The 27,009-nt window shown below is 41.4% G+C and overlaps 1 protein-coding gene across 1 annotated transcript in view; it reads left to right on the top strand.

Moving 5' to 3' along the window:
* The first annotated feature begins 570 nt into the window (after window positions 1-570).
* Window positions 571-27,009, top strand: part of ABCB4 (ATP binding cassette subfamily B member 4) — a 75,518-nt gene continuing 49,079 nt past the window's right edge. The window contains exons 1-12 of the mRNA XM_082846350.1: window positions 571-655; window positions 865-953; window positions 4,959-5,013; window positions 8,771-8,921; window positions 14,604-14,661; window positions 16,306-16,497; window positions 18,043-18,214; window positions 19,836-19,960; window positions 23,098-23,269; window positions 25,333-25,446; window positions 26,490-26,600; window positions 26,823-26,948. Of these exons, the coding sequence (XP_082702476.1) occupies window positions 871-953; window positions 4,959-5,013; window positions 8,771-8,921; window positions 14,604-14,661; window positions 16,306-16,497; window positions 18,043-18,214; window positions 19,836-19,960; window positions 23,098-23,269; window positions 25,333-25,446; window positions 26,490-26,600; window positions 26,823-26,948 (1,359 nt within the window). The 5' untranslated portion in view covers window positions 571-655; window positions 865-870. The remainder of the gene's footprint in view (window positions 656-864; window positions 954-4,958; window positions 5,014-8,770; window positions 8,922-14,603; window positions 14,662-16,305; window positions 16,498-18,042; window positions 18,215-19,835; window positions 19,961-23,097; window positions 23,270-25,332; window positions 25,447-26,489; window positions 26,601-26,822; window positions 26,949-27,009) is intronic.

The following is a 27,009-nucleotide window of genomic DNA, read 5'->3' as shown; positions in this document are numbered from 1 at the left end:
GGTTTTGAATTAGACGATCTCTGAAGTCCCTTCCAGCCCTTAAGTTCTGTGCCTCTAAGAATTAAGAGGGCACCGACAGAGAGAAGCTTAATGTGATGATTCCAGGTGGCCCTGCCCAGCTCTCGTCCTCCCTGGAGATGGTTGGGTTTGGTGCCCCGGGGACCAGACCTGGGGATGCAGGAGCGGGAGGCGAGCCTAGGGGTCTTTCTTGGTCCTCGACTGTCCCATGATTAGTGAGCGTCTAGAAACTGTCCCCCGCATGGGTTTAAAAAGAACACTGAGCGCCGAGGGAGTGTGACAGTCACTTTGGAGGGCTCGGGTGGCCAGCCGGGCGAGGCACCGGGCTGGTCACGGGCTTATCAGCAGCAGCTGGTGCAGCGGCCTGGGGCTGGCTGCTCGCCCGGGTGGGCGGCGGCCGGCGGGGCACCTCCGGCGGCGAGGGCGGCGTGCCGGGCCCTTCTCCGCGCTTGGCCCGCCGTGTGAGCCGGGCGGGCGGCGGGAGGGCGGCGGGAGGGGCTCCTGTGGCCCGGGGGCCCTCGCCGGCCCTGAAGCGCGCGGGGTGGGCGGGGGCGAGGCCGCCGGGAACAAAGTCCAGGCCCCGCGGCCGCAGCCCTGGTGCGCCCAGCAGCTCGGCCAGAGACGCGCGAGGTCCCAGGTGAGGGGAGCTTGGGCGCGCCGGCTCCGACCGGGGGACTCCGGCGACAGTGGGCTCCGGGCGGCGGCAGCGCGACCTCCACGCGGCGTCCCCGCGCCCCGCGACCTGTCAACCGGTCCCGATCCCTCGAGCAGGGTCTGCGAGGAGGCTGGTCGACCTCCCCGCAGTGGGTGGGTGTTCTTGGACCTGAGACTGTGGTTTCTCCCTAGGCTGAGATGGATCTAGAGGCGGGAAGGCTCGCAACAGTCCGGATCCCCAAGAATACGGAGGACGAATTTGAACGTGGCAGCAGCAACAGGTACATGACCCGCAGCCGCCGCTTTTCCGCGACACGTGAATCAGCAGGGCCAAATCTGGCTGAGGAAAGTTGAGAAAATCTGATGATGCCTTTGGCCTTTGTTTTGGAGCTTCCGTAGAGTCTTGTCTGAGGTTCTGACCTTACCCAAGGAATGTCACTGAGGCTTCTTTTGCGGCAGGCTCAGGAAGAAGAGGATGTGTTTAAAAGTGCCCGCGTCTCTTTGGGCAGGGTGATTCGATGAATATGTGTGGCATAACATTCCTTGCGTTATGTAACTCAAAACTTTTCCGAAAAACTTTCATAAACATCATCTGATCTTTTATGCTGGCAGAGCATCACACGTGTCATTGACGGTTGTGCTTTTTAAACAAGCGTAGTGAAGCAGAAACCTCCTTCCTCCCCCTCGTTATTCCTCTTCCTCATTTTACCCATCCCACCCCGCTCCTCCCAGCGCCAGGCTCTTCCATCTTTCTCCCCTGTGGGTGGTGAGGGGTGAAGGGGGTAGGGGGCACCTGGAGCAGCCTCATTCGTCCTAACCTGTGCTTCCAAAGAAATTTTTGTTCAGATGCAAGGGGGAAACCTCTTTCTTGAACGTCTTCCTTCCTGTGACGGCTCTCGGGTTCCCAAAGGCCCTTGTTGCCCACACTTCACGGACCTCAGTAGGGGCAGAAGCAAACCAGTCAGTGTCATGTTGTCATTGTCCGCCTTTCACCGTGGGAATAGTGAATCACTTCCGCCTTCAGCTTCAGTTTACGAGGCTGCTGTGGTCTCTGAGTTCATGCCAGGCCGCCCAGAACTAATTGAACTGTGTCATCCAGTGATCACCCCGAGGGACAAATTTTATCAGGTTCTGTAGTGTGTCCTCAAGCTGCAAGGGACCTGATTAGTCAACGGAAAACATGCCTATCTGGTGGTTCAACTGAGGCATAATTTTTGTCTGTTAACGTCTTCATCCAGTGATCTTGCCTTATTCCTTCTACGTACCATGGTATTCATTCATCGAAAATTTGGCGTGCCACATAAAATTGGTATTATTTCTGCTAGAAAATAATTGATATTCTTTCTACTAGAAAAATGTGGGTTTCGTCAGCTGACAATTTAGACTGGGATTGACTGTGAATCTATAAATAGATGGCATTTTCTGGAAGAAGGCTATTTATGTATTGCACTGGCTGAACATTTGATGAGTGTACAGAGGGGGTTTCCTGCAAAAGATGCAGTGACAGAACCCAAGGAAGTCCTCAGAAGTGGAGCTCACAGCCTTGTGTTGGAAAGAAGACAGTTCAAAAGAGAAATAGAAAAAGCTAAGAATAAGTTGAAACTGTAAGATTATGAAATGAAGTGTAAGGAGACAAATTTTTATAAAAAGCAGACTAAAGCTTATACATTAAAGGAAGTTCAGCTCACTTCAGTTATCTAGGGCACATTGAGAGTTAGTTACATGCTTGTTGCAATCATGCCGTTATTGCCTATGGCACATTGTTTTGAACATATTTCATTGCAGATGTCTGTCCTTTGATTTTAGCGAATGTTCTAGATAATTTGGGATCGAGTCCTATGAGTAAAACTTTGTCACCTACCTGGACATTTAAGCTAAATAAATTCCTTTTAGGTTTAAAAAAAAAAGTCAGCTCTCCTAGAGTTTGCATTTATTGTATGGAAGATAGATATAAATAATACCTATGCTGAATATGTAAACTACAGCAAATGTTAGAAGGTAATGAATGCTATGGGAAAGCATTAATCAAGGCGAAAGAAATCAGGAGTGCAAAAAGGAAGTCGTTTGCAATTTTAAGTAGGGTGGTTAAGGGAGGTCTTATTGAGAAGGCAATATCGGAGCAAGAACTTGAAAGAAATGAGAGAAGTGTGTAGCATCGGAGGGAGACCATTCCTGGCACAGGCAGTAAAGACCCTGCGATGGGAGCATGTCTGGAAGGTTCACAGAACAGCGACAGCAGAGACACCAGGGTGGCTGGAGCAGAGCAAGCAGCAGTGGGAACGGGCACTGTGGTCAGAGAGGTGACAAGGAAACATCATGTGGGGCCCTAGAGGCTAACGTAAGGATTTGGCTTTTACTCTGAGAAAAGTGGAAGCCATTGTAAGTCTTTGAGCAGAGGAGTAGCATGATACGAATTGAGAGTTTTTTAAAAATCTGCGTTATTGACGTATAGTTGATTTACAATGTTGTGTTAATTTCTGCTGTACAGCAAAGTGATTCAGTTATGCATATATATGCATTCTTTTTTTATTCTTTTCCATTATGGTTTATCACAGGATATTGAATATAGTTCCCTGTGCTATACAGTAGGACCTTGTTGTTTATCCATCCTATATGTAATAATTTGCGTCTGCTAACCACAAACTCCCAATCCATCCCTCTCCCCACAACTCTTGGCAACCACGTGGCTTGAGTTTTTAAATGACTACTCTGACTACTGTGTTGAGGAAAGACTAAAGTGGGCATAAGTGGAAGTGGAGAAACAAGGCAGGAGTTCTCCTGGCTATTGGGATAGCCATAAAATTGGTGAGCAGTGGTTGAATTCTAGATGTATTTTGAATGCAGAGTTGACAGGGTTTCCTGACACCACTCCCTGTAATCATTCAGAAGGGTGGCCTTTACTAATGTTATTTTATTATTTATTTATTTAATATAAATTTTAAAATTTAATTTTATTTATATTTGGCTGCGTTGGGTCTTCGTTGCTGCGCGCAGGCTTTCTCTAGTTGCAGCAAGTGGAGGCTACTCTTTGCTGCTGTGCGCAGGCTTCTCATCGCGGTGGCTTCTCTTGTTGTGGAGCACGGACTCTGGGTGCATGGGCTTCAATAGTTGTGGCACACGGGCTCAGTAGTTGAGGCTCGCAGGCTCTAGAGCTCAGGCTCAGTAGTTGTGGTGCACGGGCTTAGTTGCTCCACGTCATGTGGGATCTTTCGTGACCAGGGCTGAAACCCGTGTCCCCTGCGTTGGCAGGCGGATTCTTAACCACTGTGCCACCAGGGAAGTCCCAGCCTTTACTAATTTTAGATCAATATGTATGATTTTAGCAAGTGCAGGATTAATTGATCTGGAGGACACTGTTAACATAGTCATCTTCCCTCTGTGTGTGAGCTCTGCAAGACAGGTGACTGTCTCCCGGTTATCCAGAGATTCCTATAGTAACTTGGATGGTTACCTTTGCACTTGGTGATTGCCTTGCAGTCGAAACTGGATAATTTTGACAATTTGTGGACATCACTATTTTATATTTGAAAGTATAATGTTGATACCCTGAGAAAACCATAATTCAAAAAGAGACATGTACCACAATGTTCACTGCCGCACTATTTACATAGCCAGGACATGGAAGCAACCTAAGTGTCCATTGACAAAGGAATGGATAAAGAAGGTGTGGCGCATATATACAATGGAATATTACTCGGCCATAAAAAGAAACAAAATTGAGTTATTTGTAGTGAGGTGGATGGACCTAGAGTCTGTCTTATAGCGTGAAGTAAGTCAGAAAGAGAAAAACAAATACCATATGCTAACGCATATATATGGAATCTAAAAAAAAAAAATGGTTCTAATGAACCTAGGGGCAGGACAGGGATAAAGACGCAGATGTAGAGAATGGACTTGAAGACATGGGAGCGGCGGGGAGAGGAGGCTGGGACAAAGTGAGAGAGTGGCACTGACATATATACACTACAAAATGTAAAATAGATAGCGAGTGGGAAGCAGCCGTATAGCACAGGGAGATCAGCTCGGTGCCTTGTGACCACCTAGAGGGGTGGGATAGGAAGGGTGGGAGGGAGATGCAAGAGGGAGGAGATATGGGGATATATGTATACGTATAACTGATTCACTTTGTTATACAGCAGAAACTAACACAACATTGTAAAGCAATTATACTCCAATAAAGATGTTAAATATATATATAATATTGAATATGATAACTACTCAAATTTATACTCAATTGAAATATTTTGTAACAGTTTTTAAATTCAGTCAATTATATTTTTTTACAGCAAACAAGATAAGGAGAAAACGAAGAAAGTAAATTTGATTGGACCATTAACATTGGTAAGCTGTGAAATATTAAATATGAATAATTCCTGCCTTCATTTAAATTTGATGTCTCGGATCCATAGTTATAGCAGTACTTTAAGACTGTCTACAGGCAGCAATAGGTTTTCCCTGCTGCACCTGTGCTGTCCTGGATTGGCTAACCAGAGCTAACTGGTGTACTGGGAAATTGAAAATAGGACTTGTGTTCGTAGCAGCATACAAACGAACCAATTTCAGGAAAATGCATCTCAGCACTTGTTTCACAAAAAAACCCGAATTTAGTTTAAAATAAGCTTGCATATAAAGAGATTGTTAACTACAGAGAATTGTAAATGATTAAGAAATTTATTATGTTCACGTTGGCTTCCAGGAAAATTGATTAAATATGGAGTTACCGTTATGGACTCAGATATGTTTACAACAATTCTCAGTGGTTTTCTGCTGGTCCAAGGCAAGCCAACATACTTTTGGAAGAAGGCAAATCTGTTTTTCATTTGTAATATGTTTAAGAGAGGGGACCCATGAAAGCGTTTGCCCACTGTTGGTGAATATGATGTGTTTCAAACTATGACGGCCATTTTTTGATAGCAGAGAAGTTGGTATTAAGCGGCATGTCAGCTGAAACCTCCAACTTATTAAGTAAGGGATGAGAGGACACCAAAATGTCCACACTCTGGAGCATTGCTGCATTCGTCTCATGCCACCATAAAGCCCCTGTTCATTCTCTTCTCCCTTATGCTTGTGATGTTTTTGTTTGAAAGTCTCAGTAAGGGTAACATTTTTTCAATTTAGTACTTTAGAGAATAAATTGTTTGTGAAACTAAATCTGGTTTTAATGCATAGGTTTTATTTTTATTTATTCATTTATTTTTATTTATTTTTGGCTGCGTTGGATCTTCGTTGCTGCGCGTGGGCTTTCTCTAGTTGCGGCGGGCGGGGGCTACTCTTCGTTGCGGTGCATGGGCTTCTCACTGCGGTGGTTTCTCTTGTTGCGGAGCACAGCCTCTAGGCGCGCGAGCTTCAATACTTGTGACTCGCGGGCTCTAGAGCGCAGGCTCAGTAGTTGTGGTGCACAGGCTTAGTTGCTCTGTGGCATGTGGGATCTTCCCAGACCAGGGATCAAACCCGTGTCCCCTGCATTGGCAGGTGGATTCTTAACCACTGCGCCACCAGGGAAGTCCAGGGCACACGTTTTAAATCTGCCTCATAGAGAAAACAAAATGTCACTAACGTTAAAGTGGAAACAATCATTTGAATCTAAAAGTTTAACCTTAAGTTAAATGTAAGTGTAAACTTTTCACCCTCTGAATAGATATTTTTGCTGTTGTTCTGCTAGAGGTTCAGGACAAAACTGTGGGTTTGTTTTGTTTTGTTTTGTTTTGTGGTATGTGGGCCTCTCACTGTTGTGGCCTCTCCCGTTGCATAGCACAGGCTCGACAGCCATGGCTCACGGGCCCAGCCGCTCCGCGGCATGTGGGATCCTCCCGGACCGGGGCATGAACCCGTGTCCCCTGCATCGGCAGGCAGACTCTCAACCACTGCGCCACCAGGGAAGCCCAAAAGTGTGTTTTTTAATAGGAGTTAGAATGCATTCTTTTTGATCTGAAAACAGATCTAGGTTTACTTAGGGTATTGCTGTGAAATTCATGGAGTTTTAAATTGAAGCTTGGAGACAATGTTTTATTTAATTAATATGAAAAACTTTTAAAATTGAGGTACAATTAACATATTATATTATATGAGTTTCGGATGTACCATGAAAAGCACTTAAAACATTCCTCCATTTCACATAAATGTTCACTGAAGGAACATTATATGACAGCCTGCTCCTGTGCTTGAACTGTGGCCCATAGACCCGAGGGCTCTATCTCCCTTCCGCAGGAGCCATGAAACGAACCTTGGGGACACTGGTCCCTTTTGTAGCAGTTTTAGGGGCCCTTCCCCGCTTGTCCTTGACTTTACCTGCTCCCCTTCTTCCATTCCAGGCCCCACCTGGCTTCTGACCCCTTGTCTCTTTCAGCACTCTTGCTTGCCCTACGTGCTTGATGATGGAATGTGGTCTCCCAGACCGAACCCCTGGAACTCTTTGAGAACAGTTTGCACACACACCCCTCACTCCCCGCCTTGTGCTTTTGACCTCAGGGTGCCCCTGCATAGTGAGCCCATCTGACTCAGCCTGCACCCTCAGGGGTCCCACTCCACCAAGCCTGACTCATCATCTATTCTTCGGGTTACCGATCCTTGTCCCCCAAAGGGGGTAAGGTGAGGGAAATGGGCAGAAGGAAAGGTTAAAAAGACAGGAAGGATGCAAGGGACAGAGAGGAAGGTATAGAAACAGAAAACTTATAGACGGAAGATGTAGTCCGGAAGGCAGAGGAGGAAAGAAGAACAAAGAGAGAGAGCCATAGTTCAGTCAATCAGAAATGGTGAGAAAACCATTGTGGGGCAATTGCACCCCGGTAGAGATGTAAAAAAAAAAAAAAAGAAAGAAAAAAAGAAATGGTGAGAAAAAGTGAGAATTTGGAGAGGACTAACAAAGATGGCGGGGGACAAAGTGTTTTGGAGAATTATGACACTGATTGGCTGGTTAGTTCTTAGGTGTTGTGCACTTCACTGTAACAACTGGTATCACCCCTCTCCTCTGTAGGTGGTACTAAGTCCAAGATTGTTGGTGTGGCCCACCAGGCCTTTTAGACCTTTCTCTAGTATCGTCTTCCACGCTTTGTACTGTGCACTGAGGAATTCCACTGCGTGGAGTCACCCGAGCGCTCGTGTGGTTTCTAGTCCCCCTGCTGTTCTAAGCCTCAGCATCCTCCACTTCCTCTGCACTTCGCATTTCTTCTGCAGCTAATTCCCCCTTACCTTTCAAGGTTCTGCAGCGAGCGTCATCTCCATGAGCAAGTCTTCCCTAAAGCACGCACTCAGGCACTCCTTAATGTTTGTTGCACTTCCCTGCGGAGCTGCCTTCTAAAAGCGAACTTAAACCTCTTAAAGGGATCTTATCCTCAAAACCCAGAGGAGCTGTTCCCCCCAACCCCTTTATAATTCTCCCTTTGAACTCTTCTGAATGTCTTTCTTTTTAAATTTTATTTATTTATTTTTGGCTGCGTTGGGTCTTCGTTGCTGCGCGTGGGCTTTCTCTAGTTGCAGCGAGCGGGGGCTGCTCTTTGTTGCTGTGCGCAGGCTTCTCAGTGCGGTGGCTTCCCTTGTTGCAGAGCACGGGCTTCAGTAGTTGTGGCACGCGGGCTCAGTAGTTGTGGCACCCGGGCTTAGTTGCTCCGTGGCATGTGGGATCTTCCCAGACTGGGGCTTGAACCCGTGTCCCCTACATTGGCAGGTGGATTCTTAACCACTGTGCCACCGGGGAAGCCCTGAATGTCTTTTTAAAGGACATACTATGTGTGTGTATGTAAATGATGTCTACCCCTAGCTGCTCTTAATTCACTACCTCAGGAGCTCTAGAAAATCAAACAATATTTCTTAATGGGACCAAACCTTCGTCCCTTCTGAATATATTGCACTTATCCAAATAAGATAGTGATTAAATGGGGTTAGATTGATTTCCTCACAGAATACAAAATAAATAGAATCATGAAATTAATCTGTCAGTGATTGGATTGACATTCTTTCTTCCCTAATACCTTTATTTGCAACTGTTACAAAAGTACTGACATTAAATAAAAATCCGAAGAGCATATCATTGTGAAAAAAGAGAAATCCTGTTACACAAGCTAAGTATTCTTATCTTTTCTTTCTTTTTTTTTTTTTTTAGTTTCGATATTCTGATTGGCAGGATAAATTATTTATGTCCTTTGGCACTATCATGGCCATAGCTCATGGGTCAGGTCTCCCCCTCATGATGATAGTATTTGGAGAAATGACTGACAGATTTGTTAATATTGGAGGAAACTTCTCCTTTCCAGGTAAGCATTTCTCTATTTAAAAATATATATATGTATTTTATATATATGTTTAACTGAGTGGAAGATTAGACATTGATTTTTCTATTCATTCTCTACTTGCTTCATGGTTCGGACATCTGGGTGACTCCAGATATCACAGAAGGGGTTGTAACAGTCTCAGAAAACTTCCTCAAATACTCATTTAAATTTCAACAAATAGGTGTATGCTATTTGACTTTAAATATAGAATAAGGAAACACCCATCTCCAGAAAGTTTTGCATTTAAATAAAGTAAGGAAGTCAGTCTACGTGAGGATGGTGGAACTATAACAGAGTATGTCTGTGCAGTGTCCATCCCATTAGTGATTACTGATGAGCTTCAGAATATATCAGTTTGCGTGGTAGTACTTCTTAGCTATGCTCAGCTTGTAGGTCTGTTTCTGGTTTTCTTTTTTTATCTTCCCCATCCTTTTTGCTAAAATTAGACCCACTTTCTGTCTCTAATTTTTGGATCAACAAGGTTGACTTGTTACTTGACAGAATACTAAAGAGTCAATGGACTCAATGTGAAAATGATGTGCTTTGAAACTCACTCAAAGGACTGTAATTACTGAAGAGCCAAAGGAGTCCTGTAAGTTAATGTCATCTATGTGAGAGGCTGTGTCAACAGCCCTGGAGTGCGGTTTCAATGCACAAAGTTATTTTCATATTAGCCAGATTTAACATAGAAAGGAAGATGTTCATGCTTTCTGCGAAGCATGATAGCTCAGTTCCTCCCAAGAGACCTGTGAGCACTAGGCTGGAGAAGACCGAGTGAAGCTTTACTGGCACACAGATGGTGGAATAGAAGGAAAACAACTGACAAAGGAAAGGCAGCTTTCACAGTAAAGATATCTGAGAAAAAGTGGACTCTGTAGTTTAGATGACACTCAGTAAGAGTTTTCAGTGTTCACTGATTGAGAACTACATATTTGCTTAGCAGTGTAGGGCTTAATTGTAATTACCTAAGAGAACATGATTGCTTAATTTATACAACAGGGAAAAAAAGCTGTACTTTACATAAATATTGATGAATATTAATGCCTTTTAGAAGTCTAGTGAAAGCATCCTTCAAAAGTTAAATCAAGCTCCTACAAAAATAGTTTATTTACTCTCCAGTACTCTTGTCTCTGAGAAGAACCTCTTTATAATAAAAATCACACCAATAATAGTAACCTTTCATTGTGTATATCGTGTGCTAGGTCTTATTTCACTTAAGCCTCCAAGAACCGTCCCACACAGTAGGTAACGTTATTTTCTGTGACACATGAAGACACTGAGGCTTGTCCAGAGTTATACAGTATTAGGGCAGAATTCAAACCCAGGTCTTTCTGCCATCCCAGCCATGACCATATACATTATACTGCCAATGTAAATAACTTTGTCCTTTAAAAAAATGTGTTTGGGAAAGTTTTAAATGGATTACTTGTGCTTGACCAGTGGCCAGAACTTCAACACCATAAAGGTAAAATTGGAGTAAGATAGGATAGTTTAAAAAGCCTTCAAGGAAATGAGGAATTTTCTATTTGTTTTCCTTGTACTTCTTATAAGATCTATATCTATAAGACACACACACACACATACAGTAGGATGATGCCTATATTCAAACGCATCAATAAAAAATGGGTCTCAACTCAGGATTTAAAAAAATCAGATTAACGAAGGAGTGGATAAACAAAATGTGTTATATACATACAAGGGAATATTATTCAGCCTTAATAAGGAAGTTCAGACACCTGCTACAACATGGTTGACCCTTGAGGACATTATGCTAAGTGAAAAAAGTCTGTCAGAAAAAGACAATTATTGTATCATTCCACTTAGATGAGGTGTCTATAGTAGCCAAATTCATAGAAACAGAAAGTAAGATAGTGGTAGCAGGCTTGGGGGAGGAGAAAACGGGGAGTTGTTGTTTAATGGGCATAGTTTCAGTTGGGGGAAGGTGAAAAAGTTCTGGAGGTTGGCTGTACAACAGCGTGAATATAGTTAACACTGCTTAACTATACACTTAAAATGGTTAAGATGGTTTTGTGTATATTATCACAATTAAATTTTTTGAGAAATCTGATGCAGTGCTCTTATCACAGGGGAGTTGGCATTTGGTTCGGTTTTATCCGTCCTATTTTTGTTTTTGCTAACACCACAGTAATTCCACAACTTTCTTATTTGGAGCAGTTTGCTTGTCTTTTCTGTGTTTCTAATTATGCAACCGTATCGCTTTGAAGCTGGAATGGCAGACAGGTGCCATGTACCGTGCCCAGGGCTAAATTCAAGGTCTCTCTGGGGCATGGCATGAGCTTACTTACAGACCTGTAATACCTGGAGTGATAAACTCACCCGAGTTGCCAACTTAGTTTCAGCGGCCTCCAAATTAAATGACACTTGGTCCTCTACAGCCACATTTGTCATTAGGCATATTAGCTGTCTTGGAGGGTTTGGAATGGGAAGTACCTCAAATGTTATTAATTCCAATGTCCGCTCTTTAGTAGTATGTACAAATAATACTCCCGTGCCTCTTTGGAGAAGACGAAGTTGTTATATTTCATACTCAGAGAGCTCATTGGTATGTTTACATTTGTAGTTTAGCAAAAATCCTGGGGATTGAGCATAGATAGAGTATTCAGCTGTACTTAGCTGAGCTCACTAGCTCATCTCATAGAGATGATGTTATTTAGAGTCTAGAATCGTTGGATTCTTGGACAGCTAGACTAGATGGGAGCCAAATGAGAAGGGAATGTTAGAAGAAAAAAAGGTTTAATTACAGGAGGGCCTGATGGTGCCTTACTGTGAACAGAGCCCATCCTTGTCAACAGAATAAAGGCTCTGTGACGAGGTTGTTCCGTCACAATGACTCAGTTGTGCAGAAACTATGCATAAAACATTCCTCATCCAAACCTAAGAATGGAGTCATAGGAAACAGTTTTTCTGCAGAGTATTAGGAACCTGATATCTTATGCCAAATCTATGTGACTGTAGTAATGTAGGAGATTCTGTGGAGAAATCAGTATACCCTGCGTGCCCTTGCATTGCCACATAGATGAGAGGAAAAGGCAGTTTTGAGTCCCAGTTACCTTAATTAATTACCCACACTGCCAAAGCTGCCTGGACATGCACCAACTCTGTCCTGTGCTGAGTGTTTCTATATAATAAAAGAAGTCCCGGGCAGAATCAAGTAAGGCAGACATTGATTTACTTTGAGACTCAGAGTGACCTTATGTAATGTCTCCCCATGGAATCCTTAAGGTATACATTTATTATTTAGGCCCTTACCAGCTTATGACTTTGGGCAAATTACTTAACCTCTATAATCCCTACTGTTCTCACCTTTGAAAGGTAGACTTACTGATAGAATTAAATGAGACAATTTATGTCAAGTGTCTGGAACATAAATATTGGGGGAAAACTAGCTGTAAGAACTTGGATATGAAACAACCACTCTAAGATTCTGTTTCCCCATCTATGAAATGGATGAATTATATGGGAGCTCTCTAAAATGAATAGGCGGCTTCTAGAATTCCCCATTTCCTCATTATGGGAGGCATTCAGGCAGACTAGAGTAGGAGTTCTCCATCCTGGAACATTAGAATCAGTTGGGGACACTTTTTAGAATTATGATCTAGACTCAGCCAGAGGTTCTGATTCAGCTGGTCTTGGATGGAGCCTGGGCATCTATACTTTTTCACGCTCCCCACGGGATTCTAACAGGCAGACAGCGTGGTGAAGCATTCAACCACATAACTACTTAAAGACTGTTTAGGAGACTGAAGCTTAATAGGTAGCATCTGAGAAGACCAGGTCGAGGCCTTTTCCAGAACTAAGTCCATGAGATTTCCAGGTCTAGAATTCCAGATTTCGTTCCATGGCTCTTCCAGGAACGAGACATCAGCACACATTTGCCTCACCTTTGTGGTCAGGCAGCAGAAACTCTTGGTTTCCTGAGGGCTTTGGGGCTCCTACGGTTACTAACCCAGAATTAGATTGCCATTCTTGGCCTGGGACTCTGAGAAAGGAGCAGGTCAAACTTGGACTGTTTGTAGATTCTTATTTCCTAGCAGGGAGGGTCAATCTGAGTTGTAATATTGGTGTTGGAGGAGAGTAAAACTCATTCTAGGATTTCACCTGATTTCTACATTCAGGGGGAAAAAATAGCCAGGTACCCATATATCTGCAGGTTGCCTGTGGTTTTGAACAATGGTTTCTACAAATACCACAGCTTTAGGATAGCTTGTCTGCCTCTAATTCGAAACACGGTTCCAATGTAGCATATCAAAGGTGTCAGATTTATGAACTCAGGAAGGAAATGAGCTTGCAAAACGGAACGGATAAGAACGGAAGTAAAATACGGTCTGATTCCTCAAGGATCTAGTAACTGATAAAGAGCTAGATTAATAAGCAGAAACACTTCACTATGAACATCCGTAGAAAGAACAATCCTAAGCGAAAAATTATGCCACCATCAGGGCCACATGCCTGGTAATTGATCCTGACAGTAGTTTAAAATAAATTTCTACCTTATTTTCCTTTGGAGGAAGGTAAGAATGGTAACACAGCACCCGGAAAACATGATCTAAGGCTAGTACAAAGACTAGTTTCTCTGCTAGCATCATGGTAAATGGGAAATGCCTACCCTGGTGTGCTTTATCATCAATGCTGTGGTGACATTTTATCCTATGATTATGTGAATGCAGTAGATATGGGCTGCTTCCTTTTTATGTTTTCACTTTGTGTTTTTGAAAAAGTGAAAATGAGTCATTACCACAGGAATCAATCACTGTAGTATAGTGTCAGGAGCTGTATGGTATAGTGTTAGGACTCTCAGCCTGCTTGCTAGCTGTGTGACTTTGGGTAAGTTACTTTATCTCCCTGTGCTTCAATTTCTTCATCTGTAAAATGGGAATTTATGAAATAGTCCTACCTCATAGAGTTGCTGTGAAACTGAAACGAAGTAATGCATGTAAAGTGTTGAGAACAATGCCTGGCATGTAATAAATGCTCAATAAATCCTCGCTATTACTAAAACATGTAAACCAGAAAAGGCACATTGACATTTTTATCAAATTAGTTCAAATTAAAAGACAATTTCCTTCCAGTTAATACTGCTTTAAAAATACCAGGACAGGGAATGCAGGATGGTGACCGAGTACCAGTGATCTACTGACTTGTCTTTGAGCAACTCAGCTATCTTTTCTTTTCTTTAACTTTTCTTCCTTTGCAATGAATGTAATTCAGCCTTTCTATTACTTACGTCGTGAGGAAGCATGTAAGGGAAAACACACACATATAGTAAAGTAAAATTAAAAGACGCAAGTATGTGGAAAGCGCTTTGCGCCACTAAGAAAAAAAGTGCCCCTTAAATCTTGTGTTTTCTATGTGGACCATTTCTTTTTTCCCCCTCTGCCTTCTGTATGCCCTTCGTCAGCTCCTCTCTGCTGCCTTAGGAAGCTGCTTTGCTTCAAGGCCCAAGACCTCTAGGAAGGGGGCTGAACCTGGGAGGGCTTAACTTCCCCCAACTGGACCCTAAATGCACCTAAACCCTTGGGCCCTTTACATGAGTCAAATGAAAAGAGTGACTTGAGAGTGAAAAGGAAAGAGAAAAAAGATTTTTAAAACCTGGCAGTGCCTTTCAAAAATGTCTTATTTTTGTTTTGTTTTGTTTTTATTTAGTGAATTTTTCCTTGTTAATGCTAAATCCAGCCAGAATTCTGGAAGAAGAAATGACTAGGTAATTGGCTAATATATGCATATATACATATGTACTTCTTTATGGTGTACTTTTAAAAACATTTTATTTGAAAATAATTTCAAACTTACGAATAGTTTTAAGAATGTACAAAGAGTCCCTATATACGCTTTACCTTTTGTTAGACACTTTAACCTATTGTTTTCATTTATTCCCTCTCCCCTGCCATTTAAATAAACTGCACAGAGTATGACCCTTTACTCATAAATTCTTCAGCATGGTTCCTAAGAATAGGACATTCTCTTTACAACCACAGTACAGCTATCAACCTCAGTACATTTAATATTGATACAATACTTTGATCCCATCTATCATCTGTATTCCAGTTTTGTCCGTTGATCCAGTAATGTCATTTATGGCATTTTTCCCCTCATTCAGCCTTCTTCGTAGAAATCCCAAAAGCCTGTCACATATCGTTTGTATGTTTACTTTATCAACTAATGCTGCTGACGTAAATGAGTACTGTCTATTTGCCATAGCAGGCCTGAAAGGCTTCTTTCTGGAAACAGTTTGTAAAATGATGTAGAAAATATATTTGAGAGTATTGAAATTGAATTTATTACTTTTAAAGATAGTAACTTTTGGGACTTCCCTCATGGTCCTGTGGTTAAGACTCTGTGCTTCCAACGCAGGGGGCACAATTTCCATCCCTGGTAGAGGAACTAAGATGCCACATGCTGCGGGGCATGCCCAAAAAACTGAAAATAAATTAATTAAATTAAAAAAAAATAAAGATACTAACTTTCCTCTAATTTAGTGAAGACTTCACTCCAAATTGGTTTGAATTCATGACATTTTAGCGTTCTATTTTTATTTTTTTATTTTTTAAGATGTTGGGGGTAGGAGTTTATTAATTAATTAATTTATTTTGGCTGTGTTGGGTCTTCGTTTCTGTGCGAGGGCTTTCTCTAGTTGTGGCAAGTGGGGGCCACTCTTCATCGCGGTGCGCGGGCCTCTCACTATTGCGGCCTCTCTTGTTGCGGGGCACAGGCTCCAGACACGCACAGGCTCAGTAGTTGTGGCTCACGGGCCCAGTCGCTCCGCGGCATGTGGGGTCCTCCCAGACCAGGGCTCGAACCCGTGTCCCCTGCATTAGCAGGCAGATTCTCAACCACTGTACCACCGGGGAAGCCCCTAGCGTTCTATTTTTAAAACACCTTTCAACTTCTGCCAATTAGGAAGAGGGTTTTTTGTTCTTTGTGTAAACAATACGGGAAAACTTATACTAAGAACCATTTTGCATGCTCGGTCTGTTTAGTCCTGTATTTGCAATGTGGTGCACTTTTTAAGTACAGTAAGATATGCAAGTCTAGAATATGAATTATGAAAGAGGCAAATTGTGTTTACAAACTGTCAATATCAGTTTAAAAATGGTTCATGAGCACCTTTATATTTTTGCAGTTAACCACAAAACTTTATTTTACCTTTGGCTGATCATTCAAGTGGATAGATTTGCCATTATCCTCTTATAATTTAAGAAAAGAGAAAAAAATTAATGTGTGTTTGTTACAATGTCCTACACGGTCTTTGTGATCTGTCTGTAAATTGACTAATTCCCATTTCTGAATATTTCTCCCCAAAGAGATAAAGACTATATTTAAAAGAAACTTTTGAATTATTTTCCAGATATGCATATTATTATTCAGGATTAGGTGCTGGAGTTCTTGTTGCTGCCTATATACAAGTTTCATTTTGGACTTTGGCAGCTGGCCGACAGATTAAGAAAATTAGGCAAGAGTTTTTTCATGCTATTCTACGACAGGAAATAGGCTGGTTTGACATCAATGACACCACTGAACTCAATACTCGGCTAACAGAGTAAGTATACTGTTAACACCACACTTTCATAAAGAAATTAACTGCTAAGTACGTGAAAATATGTCCAAGGAAGATTTTAAATGAAAAAAATTTTTTTTCCTAGATTAAGCATTTGGTGTGTATTGGGAATAGATCATCGGATAGCCATCTTTAGAAATTACAGCCTATGCCGCAGTGTGTTTTCCTTATCTGTTAGATTTTTTTGCCTTAGTTATGTAGTAGGCGTATTTGAGGAATGAGCTTACATCCTTTACTTGTTTATCTCTCACGGAGACAAACAGATATTTATTACAGGCCTGACAGATATTGAGATGACCCTCAAGATGGATGAATGAGTGAATCAATGATTGAATGAATTCACAAAGAGACTTATCTTAGTACTTATTGACTCTTCATTTATTCAACAAATATTTGAGGGCCTATTTTTTTTTTCTTTTTTTTGCGGTAGGCGGGCCTCTCACTGTTGTGGCCTCTCCCATTGCGGAGCACAGGCTCCGGATGCGCAGGCTCAGCGGCCATGGCTCACGGGCCCAGCCGCTCCGCGGCATGTGGGATCTTCCTGGACCAGGGCACGAACCCGTGTGCCCTGCATCGGCAGGCGGACTCTCAACCACTGCGCCACCAGGGAAGCCCTTGAGGGCCTATTATGTGCCAAACAGTGTTCTAGATGTTTGTGATATACCAATGAATGAGACAAAGATCTCCTTCCTCTTGTTGCTTACGTTCCAGCAGGGGGACATAGATGATAAGCTTTTCCTGACTGGAGGTCCTGGCAAGAGGGTAGTGAGCATATGAGGTCCAAGAGAAGGGAGGATCAGAGCATGTAGGGCCTGGCTGGCCTCAGCTTTGCCACTGGGCATTTTTGATCTGAGGAGTAGCATGTTCAGATTTCCATTTTCAAAGGATCACACTGGCTGCTGTATTGAGAATAGAGTGCGTTGAAAATATCATCAAGGGTAGAAGCAAGGAGCCCTTCCCTATTCCTGTTGCAATGCCCTTCCTAGCTCCTGCTTTTACTTTTTTTTTTTTTTTTTTTTTTTTTTTTGCGGCACGCGGGCCTCCCACCGCCGTGGCCCCTCCCGCCGCGGAACACAGGCTCTGGACACGCAGGCCCAGCGGGCATGGCCCACGGGCCCAACCGCTCCGCGGCATGCGAGATCCCCCCGGACCGGGGCACGAACCCGCGTCCCCCACATCGGCAGGCGGACCCCCAACCACTGCGCCACCAGGGAAGCCCCCTAGCTCCTGCCTTTAAACAAATTGACTCATAGGTTCAAAATGCTAATGTTTCTCTAACAGGATTAACTAATTGAATAACATCAACTTTTAATGCTATTAACTTCTTAGAAGCGTGAACTAATCCTGAATTTCTTCCTTTGTACAGTATTTAGGTGGGGAAAAATGTCATTCAAGAGGCTAAGACTGTGAAAGAGGCTTGCAGGAGTCTGAACCAGTGTTGCCTGTCTCTGTGTTTGTTAGATGTCTGCTTCACCTTTCTGACTGAAGACCTCCTGCCTGTAACCACTTAGGTGTGATCTTTTTTAGTGACATCTCCAAAATCGGTGAAGGAATTGGTGACAAGGTTGGAATGTTCTTTCAAGCAATAGCCACGTTTTTTGCAGGATTCATAGTGGGGTTTCTCAGAGGATGGAAGCTCACCCTTGTGATAATGGCCATCAGCCCTATCCTGGGACTCTCTACAGCTGTTTGGGCAAAGGTATGTGAAACGTGGGCATTTCTGTGTGTGTCAACCCACGCAGACAGAGTTATTTTCAATATGCAGGATTCTGGTACTTGTGCAGATCCATGTTAAATGTCATTTGAAACCACATCCAGGACCATGTTGTTAATCTGGTGCTCTAATAAGGAAGATTGTTTTTAATGTGATGCAAAATGTCACAGTTATTACCTCAGTTACATTTTGTTTTTGGAACTGTTACTACTTTAGGTAAATCTTCTGGTGTACTAATTTAAATGACATAAATGGTCATGTCCTTATTTCAGGCAACATAATTTAAAAATATGACGTTCCTTCAAACTATTGCATGAATATAAAACATTTAAATAAGTTTAGATTTGTCCTATTTATTTTGAATTGTTACCTGTGACAGTTAAATGGCACTCTGACAATTTTGCCTTGCAGTAAAATCCACAAAACCTGTTCTATTTCAACCAACACTCCAGAGTTGAGAAACTTTACTGGCAATTTTTGCTCATTCTGGGGTTGATGATTTACTTAGTAGACTCTGGCATCTCTTTTGTTTCGATTCTTCCTTTACTGTTCTCCTGCAACATCTTGTTTAGCCATCTTATTCAGTAGTTAATACCCGTGAGTAGGCCTGGAAGTATGGTTTTCAAAGTGATTAAAAATCGTGACACAATAAAAAAAAAAGGGTGGTGAATCCTTTCCAAGTAGTAAGGTTTTATTTTAGTTTATTTTGCAATTAACAGAGAACAAACGGTAGTAGATACAGAACTCCACACTATTCCCAAAAAACACTATCTAGAGAACTATGTGTGGATTTCCTTTTGCTGACTCTGTTACCGAATCAAGTCCGGCTGCTCGCTGCTTAAAAACAATCAATACTTGCAGAAGTTGGTAGAAAGGAAAGTTACTTTTAATCGGAATGCTGGCAGTCTGGGGAGATGGTGGACTTGGTGTCCCCCAAAAACCGTCTCTGAAGATTCTGTTCAGTCATGAAAGCTTTTCAATGGAAACGGGGAAGTAACCTCAGTTAATTGTTGAGATAGGGGGTCAGAATCATCACCCTCCTCCACTGCGTGCAGGCTTGTGTGCGGGCTTGTTGACCTCTTGTGATCTTTCTTTAGATGCTATCTTGTTCACACAGTTTTGTTCACGAGATTATTGAAGGGGAAGCTAGGGAAAAGATCTGGTCATCTGTTAATTACTTATTCTGCATTTCTACATCTTTGATCTATGGAAAGAACCAACAAGTTACACAAAGTATTGCGTGATCAAAAGATCTGAAAGGTGTGCTAGGGCCAGAGGTGAGTAGAGCATGGGGGCACCTGGTTTAAGGTTAGCGACAAGACCAAGGGGCCTCCTGCAGAGAGCTCTTTCCTGCAAAGGGTGCTTTCCTGCCGAAAGCTGCTTAGGACTCCTCTTGGGGAGCATATCACCAGGGCGGATCAAATCCGCCCCTTGTAGGGAGTGGACGCAGCCGTTGGATCGGGTACAGTGAGTGTGGTTTGCTTCATATCTACAATGTTTGATAAAGGACAGAGTTTGGGAAGAAAAAGTAAGTGAAAGAGTTGATCAGACTGTCTTTTAACATTTTTCCCCATACAAAGGGCATGAATGTTTCTCTGTTTTCCAGATTCTCTCAGCATTTAGTGACAAAGAACTAGCTGCATATGCAAAAGCAGGCGCTGTGGCAGAAGAGGCTCTAGGGGCCATCAAGACTGTGATAGCTTTTGGGGGCCAGAACAGAGAGCTGAAAAGGTCAGGTTTTTTTGTCCACTAGTTCAAAGAACCCACTTTTACATTTTGTCACTTATTCTTTTGTGATATGTGTCTACTGCTTTCCTTTACCTAATATTAACCCCTCACCCACAAAATATAGGCACCCTTTACTGATGGCTAGAGTTTAACGTCAGACTTTACAGCGGGGTTCTGACCTTTTTATGTTCCATGGACTTCTTTGGCAGTCTGATGAAACCTATGGACTCCCTTCTTAAAATAATGATTTTATATGCATAACACAAAATATGTAGGATTACAAAGGAAACCAATTATAGTGAAGTACAGTTATCAAAACATTTTAAAAGTGTCATGGGGTAATTACATATCTCTATTCTTAACCTATTAAATACTAAGAACTAAATACGGGTCAAATATTTACTGTAATTCGAAGTAGGGTTGCAGGTAAAAGATACTTTAAGATATCTGTAATAATTAGAACAGTGGTATGAAAATGATCTAGGATTTCTTTTGGCAACACAGGCACAGTTACTGCTAACCATACAGCAGTTTGTTGCCTGCCTTGAGAATTGAAGGAAATGCTAAATTCCGGTTAGAGGTTAGTGAAATTAAATATGTAAATTTTTTCCCATTCAAGTTCCTTAACCGGGGATTCCAGGTGGAGGACCCCTGCTCTAAAGGAACTTGATAGGTGAAAACCTATATGCCAGAAGAAAGCCCCCTAATAAAGGCTACTCAGCTCTACTTAAATGCCCCAAGCAGTTTTCTTTAAATAATAACATTCCCTAATATCGCTGAAGTATGACTCCATGTGAAGTATTTTCTTTTGCCATCCTATGGGACTCCTGATACCCACAACTCTTTTTTTTTTAGCGGTACGCGGGCCTCTCACTGTTGCGGCCTCTCCCATTGCGGACGGAGCACAGGCTCCGGACGCGCAGGCTCAGCGGCCATGGCTCACGGGCCCAGCCGCTATGCGGCGTGTGGGACCCTCCCGGACCGGGGCACGAACCCGTGTCCCCTGCATCGGCAGGCAGACTCTCAACCACTGCGCCACCAGGGAAGCCCCACCCACAACTCTTTGAAAGAGAAATTCTCTGGAAATTCTCCAGCCTTAAAAGCAAAGGTTCCCTACTCCCCTCTTTTTCATTTTCTATTTTTCTGTTCCTTAAGCCCTCTTCAAAGCCAGCCTATACCTGGTTCTCTAACTCTTCCTTTTTCTCTCTCACTGCTGCTTTCTGTACACAGTAGCCCACACACCTCAGGATGAGTGTAACCAGTGCCTCTCCATTAGCAGCAGTAAGCGAGCCGCCTCAGCGAAGGTAATTACAGCATGTCCACCACTGTCCCTGGAGCCCCGTGTCACGTTGGGGCTGACGCGCCCACACCTTGCAACCGGGCCACCTGGGACTAAGCACAGTGCTGGGCGTGGCGAGCTGGCTGTCTCCCCAGGGACGCAGCTCAGCTAAATGTATGCATCATCCAACACTGAGGAAACAGCACTGGAGAGTAGGGTGCTTTCAGTAATTGAAAGACGTAATTTTTGGTGGCAACGTACATTTTAAAAAAATGAACAAATTCTCAACATCTTATTTGGTTAAACTGAAAAAGATATGATGTTGTTTGTCTTTTGTTAGAAATATGAAACGCTCTAATGTATGTGGTATTTTCTCTAAAGTCTCACTGTATATCAGTGGATTTTTTTTTTTTCTGATTTTAGCCAAAATCAAAATTTATAGACTCTTTGCATCTAGCATGGAAGGCTTAACTGAAATTGATGGGAAAATATTGCTATTTGACACAACCATTCTAGACATTTATACCTTTACGTCAAATCCTAGAAGGCAGTAATATGAATTTTAATTAATATTCAAAAATATGACAATAATAGAATGAGCGATATTTAGGAAGACATTAAATTCTAAAACAATAGTAATAATAATAGGAATAGGAATTATCAGGGTTTTCCAGCTATACGCCAGCACTGTACTAACAACGTTCTGTCATTATCTGTCAACCTCATAATTGTCTTGCAAGGTAGGCATTAGTAACTCCATTTTATAATACCGTTTGCAGCAACATGGAACGACCTACAGCTTATCATTCTGAGTGAAGTAAGCCAGACAGTGAAAGACAAACAACATATGATAGCGATTGTATGTGGATTTTAAAAAAATGATACACATGAACTTATTTACAAAAGAGAAAGAGACTCACAGATATAGAAAACAAGCTTATGGTTAACAAAGGCGAAAGGGAAGGGAGGGATAAATTAGGAGTTTAGGAATAACATATACATACTACTATATATAAAATAGATAACCAACAAGGACCTACTGTATAACACAGGGAACTATACTCAATATCTTGTAATAATCCATAAGGTAAAAGCATCTGAAAAAGAATATATATACATATGTATAACTGAATCACTTTGCTGTACACCTGAAACTGACACAACATTGTAAATCAACTATACTTCTATTAAAAAAAGAGTAACTCTGTTTTACAAGTGATGAAACTAAAATCTAGAAAAGTTGAGTAAGAGCCTGTATCCCATAAGCAGTGACCAGTTTATACCCTTGTACCCAGGCTTGACAGTTGAAGGTCAGCCTGATCAAAACCAAAACAAAACAAAAACCAAACCAAAGCAAAAGCCCAAGTATAAGTACACAAACGTGTAAAATTCCTGTCCCTCACCCAGTGGGGCTGTGGAAGGAGGTTCTTCTCTGGAGAAGACAAATTCCCCTGTGTTAAGAATCTGTTTGAAGAGTCCCAAATAGTATTTACATTTTGGCGTCATGCCTGGTTGGCTTGGCTTGGTTTCTCTTCTTCCACCTTTACCTTGACTTGTGATGCTGGCCATGAAGGGATGGTGATGTTCTCCCAGGGATGGGAGTTCAATCCTGGAACAGCTATGGGAGCATTGGTAGGACTGGTAGGGACCAAGGGAGATGGGTCCAGGCCAGTAAAGAAAAGGCTCAGATGGGTTCTAGTCCTGGCCGATCCTGAATTGGTTGAGTTCCCAGGAAGCTGGGTCTCACCAGGGCTTTCTTTTATGGCTTTGTGCCTTAAACCTCCAACTATCAAGGAGGTGAACATGGCTCAGATTATGGATTGTTTTCTTATTATCATGTTTTCCCCTCATTTTCTGGTAGGTATCAGAAACATCTAGAAAATGCCAAAAAGATTGGAATTAAAAAAGCTATTTCGGCGAACATTTCCATGGGCATTGCCTTCCTGTTAATATATGCATCATATGCGCTGGCCTTCTGGTATGCGTCCACTCTAGTTATAGCAAAAGAATACACTGTTGGAAATGCAATGACAGTAAGTTGTTTTCCTAATATTTATGAAGAATCTGAAAATGTTGTTTATCCACCTACCTTTTCTTTTCTTTCATTCTCCTCCTTTTTGAAGGATGAGCCATGGTTATAGGCTTTTTTCATTCTGTAAACCTTTGCTCTGTCCTGTGGGTAGAGCTGACCTTGTAGAATACACAGGGCATAACATGTAGATAGACCAATCGAGAAACACATGGAGCATATAAATTTTGAAAAATGGAATGAATTTATGAATGAACAAATATGTAGTGGCGCCACCCTCATTCTGCCTTTGAGTTTCATTATATAAGCAAGTAAACATTATTATACGTAGGTCATACTATGAGAGAATGTTAAATTTACGTGATATAAAACATCAGCTATCCAAATACAAGGTGAAAAGTTATTTTAGTTTCTTTTTCTTTTACAAAATGAAAATATCTTTGTTTTTTGATTATAAAAATATATACTAGTTATACAAAGAATTAGAAGAATTTTAAAAATTAGAAATTACTTAGAATTACTTGTGATCTAATAATCCATATATACTTAATGATAACTTTTGGTGTATATCTTCCGGATTCTTTTCTGTATGTGGATTTTGTTTCCTTTCAAAACTGGGATTGTATTATGCATACCTTTTTGTAAACGTTTTATAAACTAGCAACGTATTGTGACCTTCTTTCCATGTCAGTGACGGTCAGGGCAACACGTAACCATTCAACTAGCCATGTTTTAAAACCTGCACTTCCCTATCTTTCTAAACAGAGGACCCCTTGATGATGGCTTAGGGACATTATAAAAATTTATCATTTCAAAATGTTCTCTAGGGTAGTACCTTCAGACTGCATTGACGTTTTGAGGGCTGATTGGCTAGATGAGCTTCCGTCATTGCTGAGTCTGTTTTTTCTCCTTTTGGTCTCCTCTCTGGTTGTCAGCTCGGAAGTTCTCCACCTCTCTTCCTCATTTGCTAAATTTTATGAAGAAAGGAGATTGAATCCTGACTCTGCCATTCACCCTTTGTGATGAGTGTGCCCTCTCTGGCCTGGTCTCCCCATCTGTAGTACGTAGACAGTGACTTCTCCCGAGTAGGGCTACAGAGTGATGCCCGTGATGCAGGGAGCCCAGCGATGCCCTCTGCATAAAGACTGAGAACTCTAGTGCATTGACTTCATAGCATTGCTTTTGGTAGAGACGGCTTTGCTCTCTTACTGGTCTTTCTCTGTATTGCAGGTAGTCCATAGATATTTGAGAGATATTTGAGTTCTGGGTATGTGAAGTGGTACTGTTACCGTCTTCTGAGAAAAGACAAACTATAAGTAGATGTTTCAGCATGCCCAGAGATAAAGGAGTAATTTCTCTTCATTTATGTTTTCTTCAGTTAACGTTTGTTGATAATCTGGATTCCTGAAGCTATAGTGTTGACTTTTCTATATCCATTTATTTTCCTAGTGAAAAAAATATAAAGGCAGATGTGTTAAGTTTGTGTGCTGTAGTACAGAATAATTGTATATTAATCATTGCACACAGGTGTGATTTAGTGTTTTATAATGTGTGAACTATTATTTTTTATATTAAAAGTCGTACCAAAATATGTATTAATACATAACATAGTACTTTTTAAGGAAAATTTCATGCGGCCAAAATCTGTTTTATCTTGAACATTCTGTGTAATTCCATGAATAGTTAGAGAAAATCAGATAGGACTGAAAAATAATACTGATGGAAAATGTTTTCCTCTGGTGGCAATAGCTTCAGAATCAAGGAAGTAGGTTTGAAAAATCTTTCTGACTTTGTCTAAGTCCAGGAGCAGAGCAACAGATAGTTTGGCTAGCTAGACAAAAAATATATTTTTTTTCAAAAAAAATATTTTTGAGATTGAAGAAACCTGTTCATGCAATAAAATGCTATAGTAACCTTCTAAATTTTGCTCTTTTGCCAAAAAAATTTTAAAGGGATAAACCTAATCGCGATCCTTTGGGTAGTGCATATTCCAAACAACTCATATTTGAGATGGTGGTGGACTCCAGAATAGGACTTATAACTTTTCCTTGTGTTCTTTTTGCTCAGGTCTTTTTCTCAATCATGATCGGAGCCTTCAGCGTTGGACAGGCTGCTCCCTGTATTGATGCTTTTGCCAATGCAAGAGGAGCAGCATATGCAATCTTTGCTATTATTGATAATGTGAGTCATTTATTATTTTAATGCCGAAAGATTATTTGAGGTCTGGCTAATTAAATCTGGCTTTCGGTTAAATGTCGTATGAAAATTTTGCCAAGTGAACAACCTCTCTTTAGTAATGAATGAAATCAAATGCCTCTTACTAATATTTCTGAAAGTTTATCTTTAAATCATCAAATAGCACTGATCTCATTTTGGGAAAGTACATCTGCACTAGTGTGTTATTATTAGAGTTCAAAGCAAAGATGTTTGTCTTCCTAGTTTTCCTCCTTTTCTCTTTCATTTTGTAGCCAGACTAAGAATATTATGATTTGTATACAGGATGAGTGGATGGAAGAGTTACTGGTGGGACCAAAATTGATAGTATGCTTTGCTGTGGGTTGCCCCCGTCAAAAAAAAAAAAATGATCCCTGCGCATATGATATAATTTTGAATCAACTATATTGCATAAGTTGTACTGACTGCAGTGAAATAAAGAAGATCATTTTGACATAAGTACGTCACTGCATTTACACAGAGAAAATGCAAACTAGGTAACTGAAATGTGATTGTTTAATCCAAGCAATTCCTACTTCATTAATCTAAGTCATGAGAAAATTGTTCAGCTTCTGCATATATACAAAATTTACATCGTTCCTAAATAACTTGGCTCTAACCAATTGTTCAGTCTTCTCAACCCAGTCCATTACATTTGTTGTTTAGGAATAAGCTAATTGTCACTAAATGCTGAAATACCTGGATATATCCATGGTAGTATGTTTTTGTTATTGCAGCTGTAGGAATGTGCATGTTTGACCATTTAGAAAATTTATGAGGATATGCCAGAAACTTAAAGGGAAATATCGTATAAAATGAAATGAATATATCCCTTATGTACTTTTCAGGAAAAGCCTATTTTCTGAGAAGGAATATTTCCTTAAACACACACCGTCTTCAACTTGAGATGCCATTCTGGGTCCTATTTTTGGAATTTGCTGAAGCATATTCCTTAAAAATGCAATTGTTTGTCCTATGATGGAATAGTCATTGAATTTTGTTTTATTTAGAATCCTAAAATTGACAGTTTTTCAGAGAGAGGACACAAACCAGATAACATCAAAGGGAATTTGGAGTTCAAAGATGTTCATTTCTGTTATCCAGCTCGACCTGATGTCAAGGTATTGTAAGTAATATTTATAGGAATTCCTAATGCAGACTGATTGTTTAATCATCTTAAAGAATCCGTAGTCTCTATTATTTTGATATGTATGTGCTTTTTTCCTTTTGAGATTATATTCCCTTATTTGGTACTTTTTTTCCAAATTTAAAATTGAATCAGATTACTCCCTTTTTAGGCTTTTGTTGTGAAGTGTGTTCTTTTTGTCTCTTTTCCCTCATAGATCTTAAAGGCCCTCAACTTGAAGGTAGAGAGCGGTCAGATGGTGGCCCTGGTTGGGAACAGCGGCTGTGGGAAAAGCACGGTGGTCCAGCTGATACAGAGGCTCTATGACCCCACAGAGGGCATGGTAAGTGGGGAAGCCATGTTCTCCAAAGTGGGAAGCTGTATACCAATTAGGCCTTTGAAAT

This window comes from Leucopleurus acutus (genome assembly GCF_964270905.1).
Source record: "Leucopleurus acutus genome assembly, chromosome: 9".
NCBI lineage: Eukaryota > Metazoa > Chordata > Mammalia > Artiodactyla > Delphinidae > Leucopleurus > Leucopleurus acutus.
The sequence above is the reverse complement of the archived record's forward strand: the minus strand, read 5'-3'. Positions and strand labels throughout refer to the sequence as shown.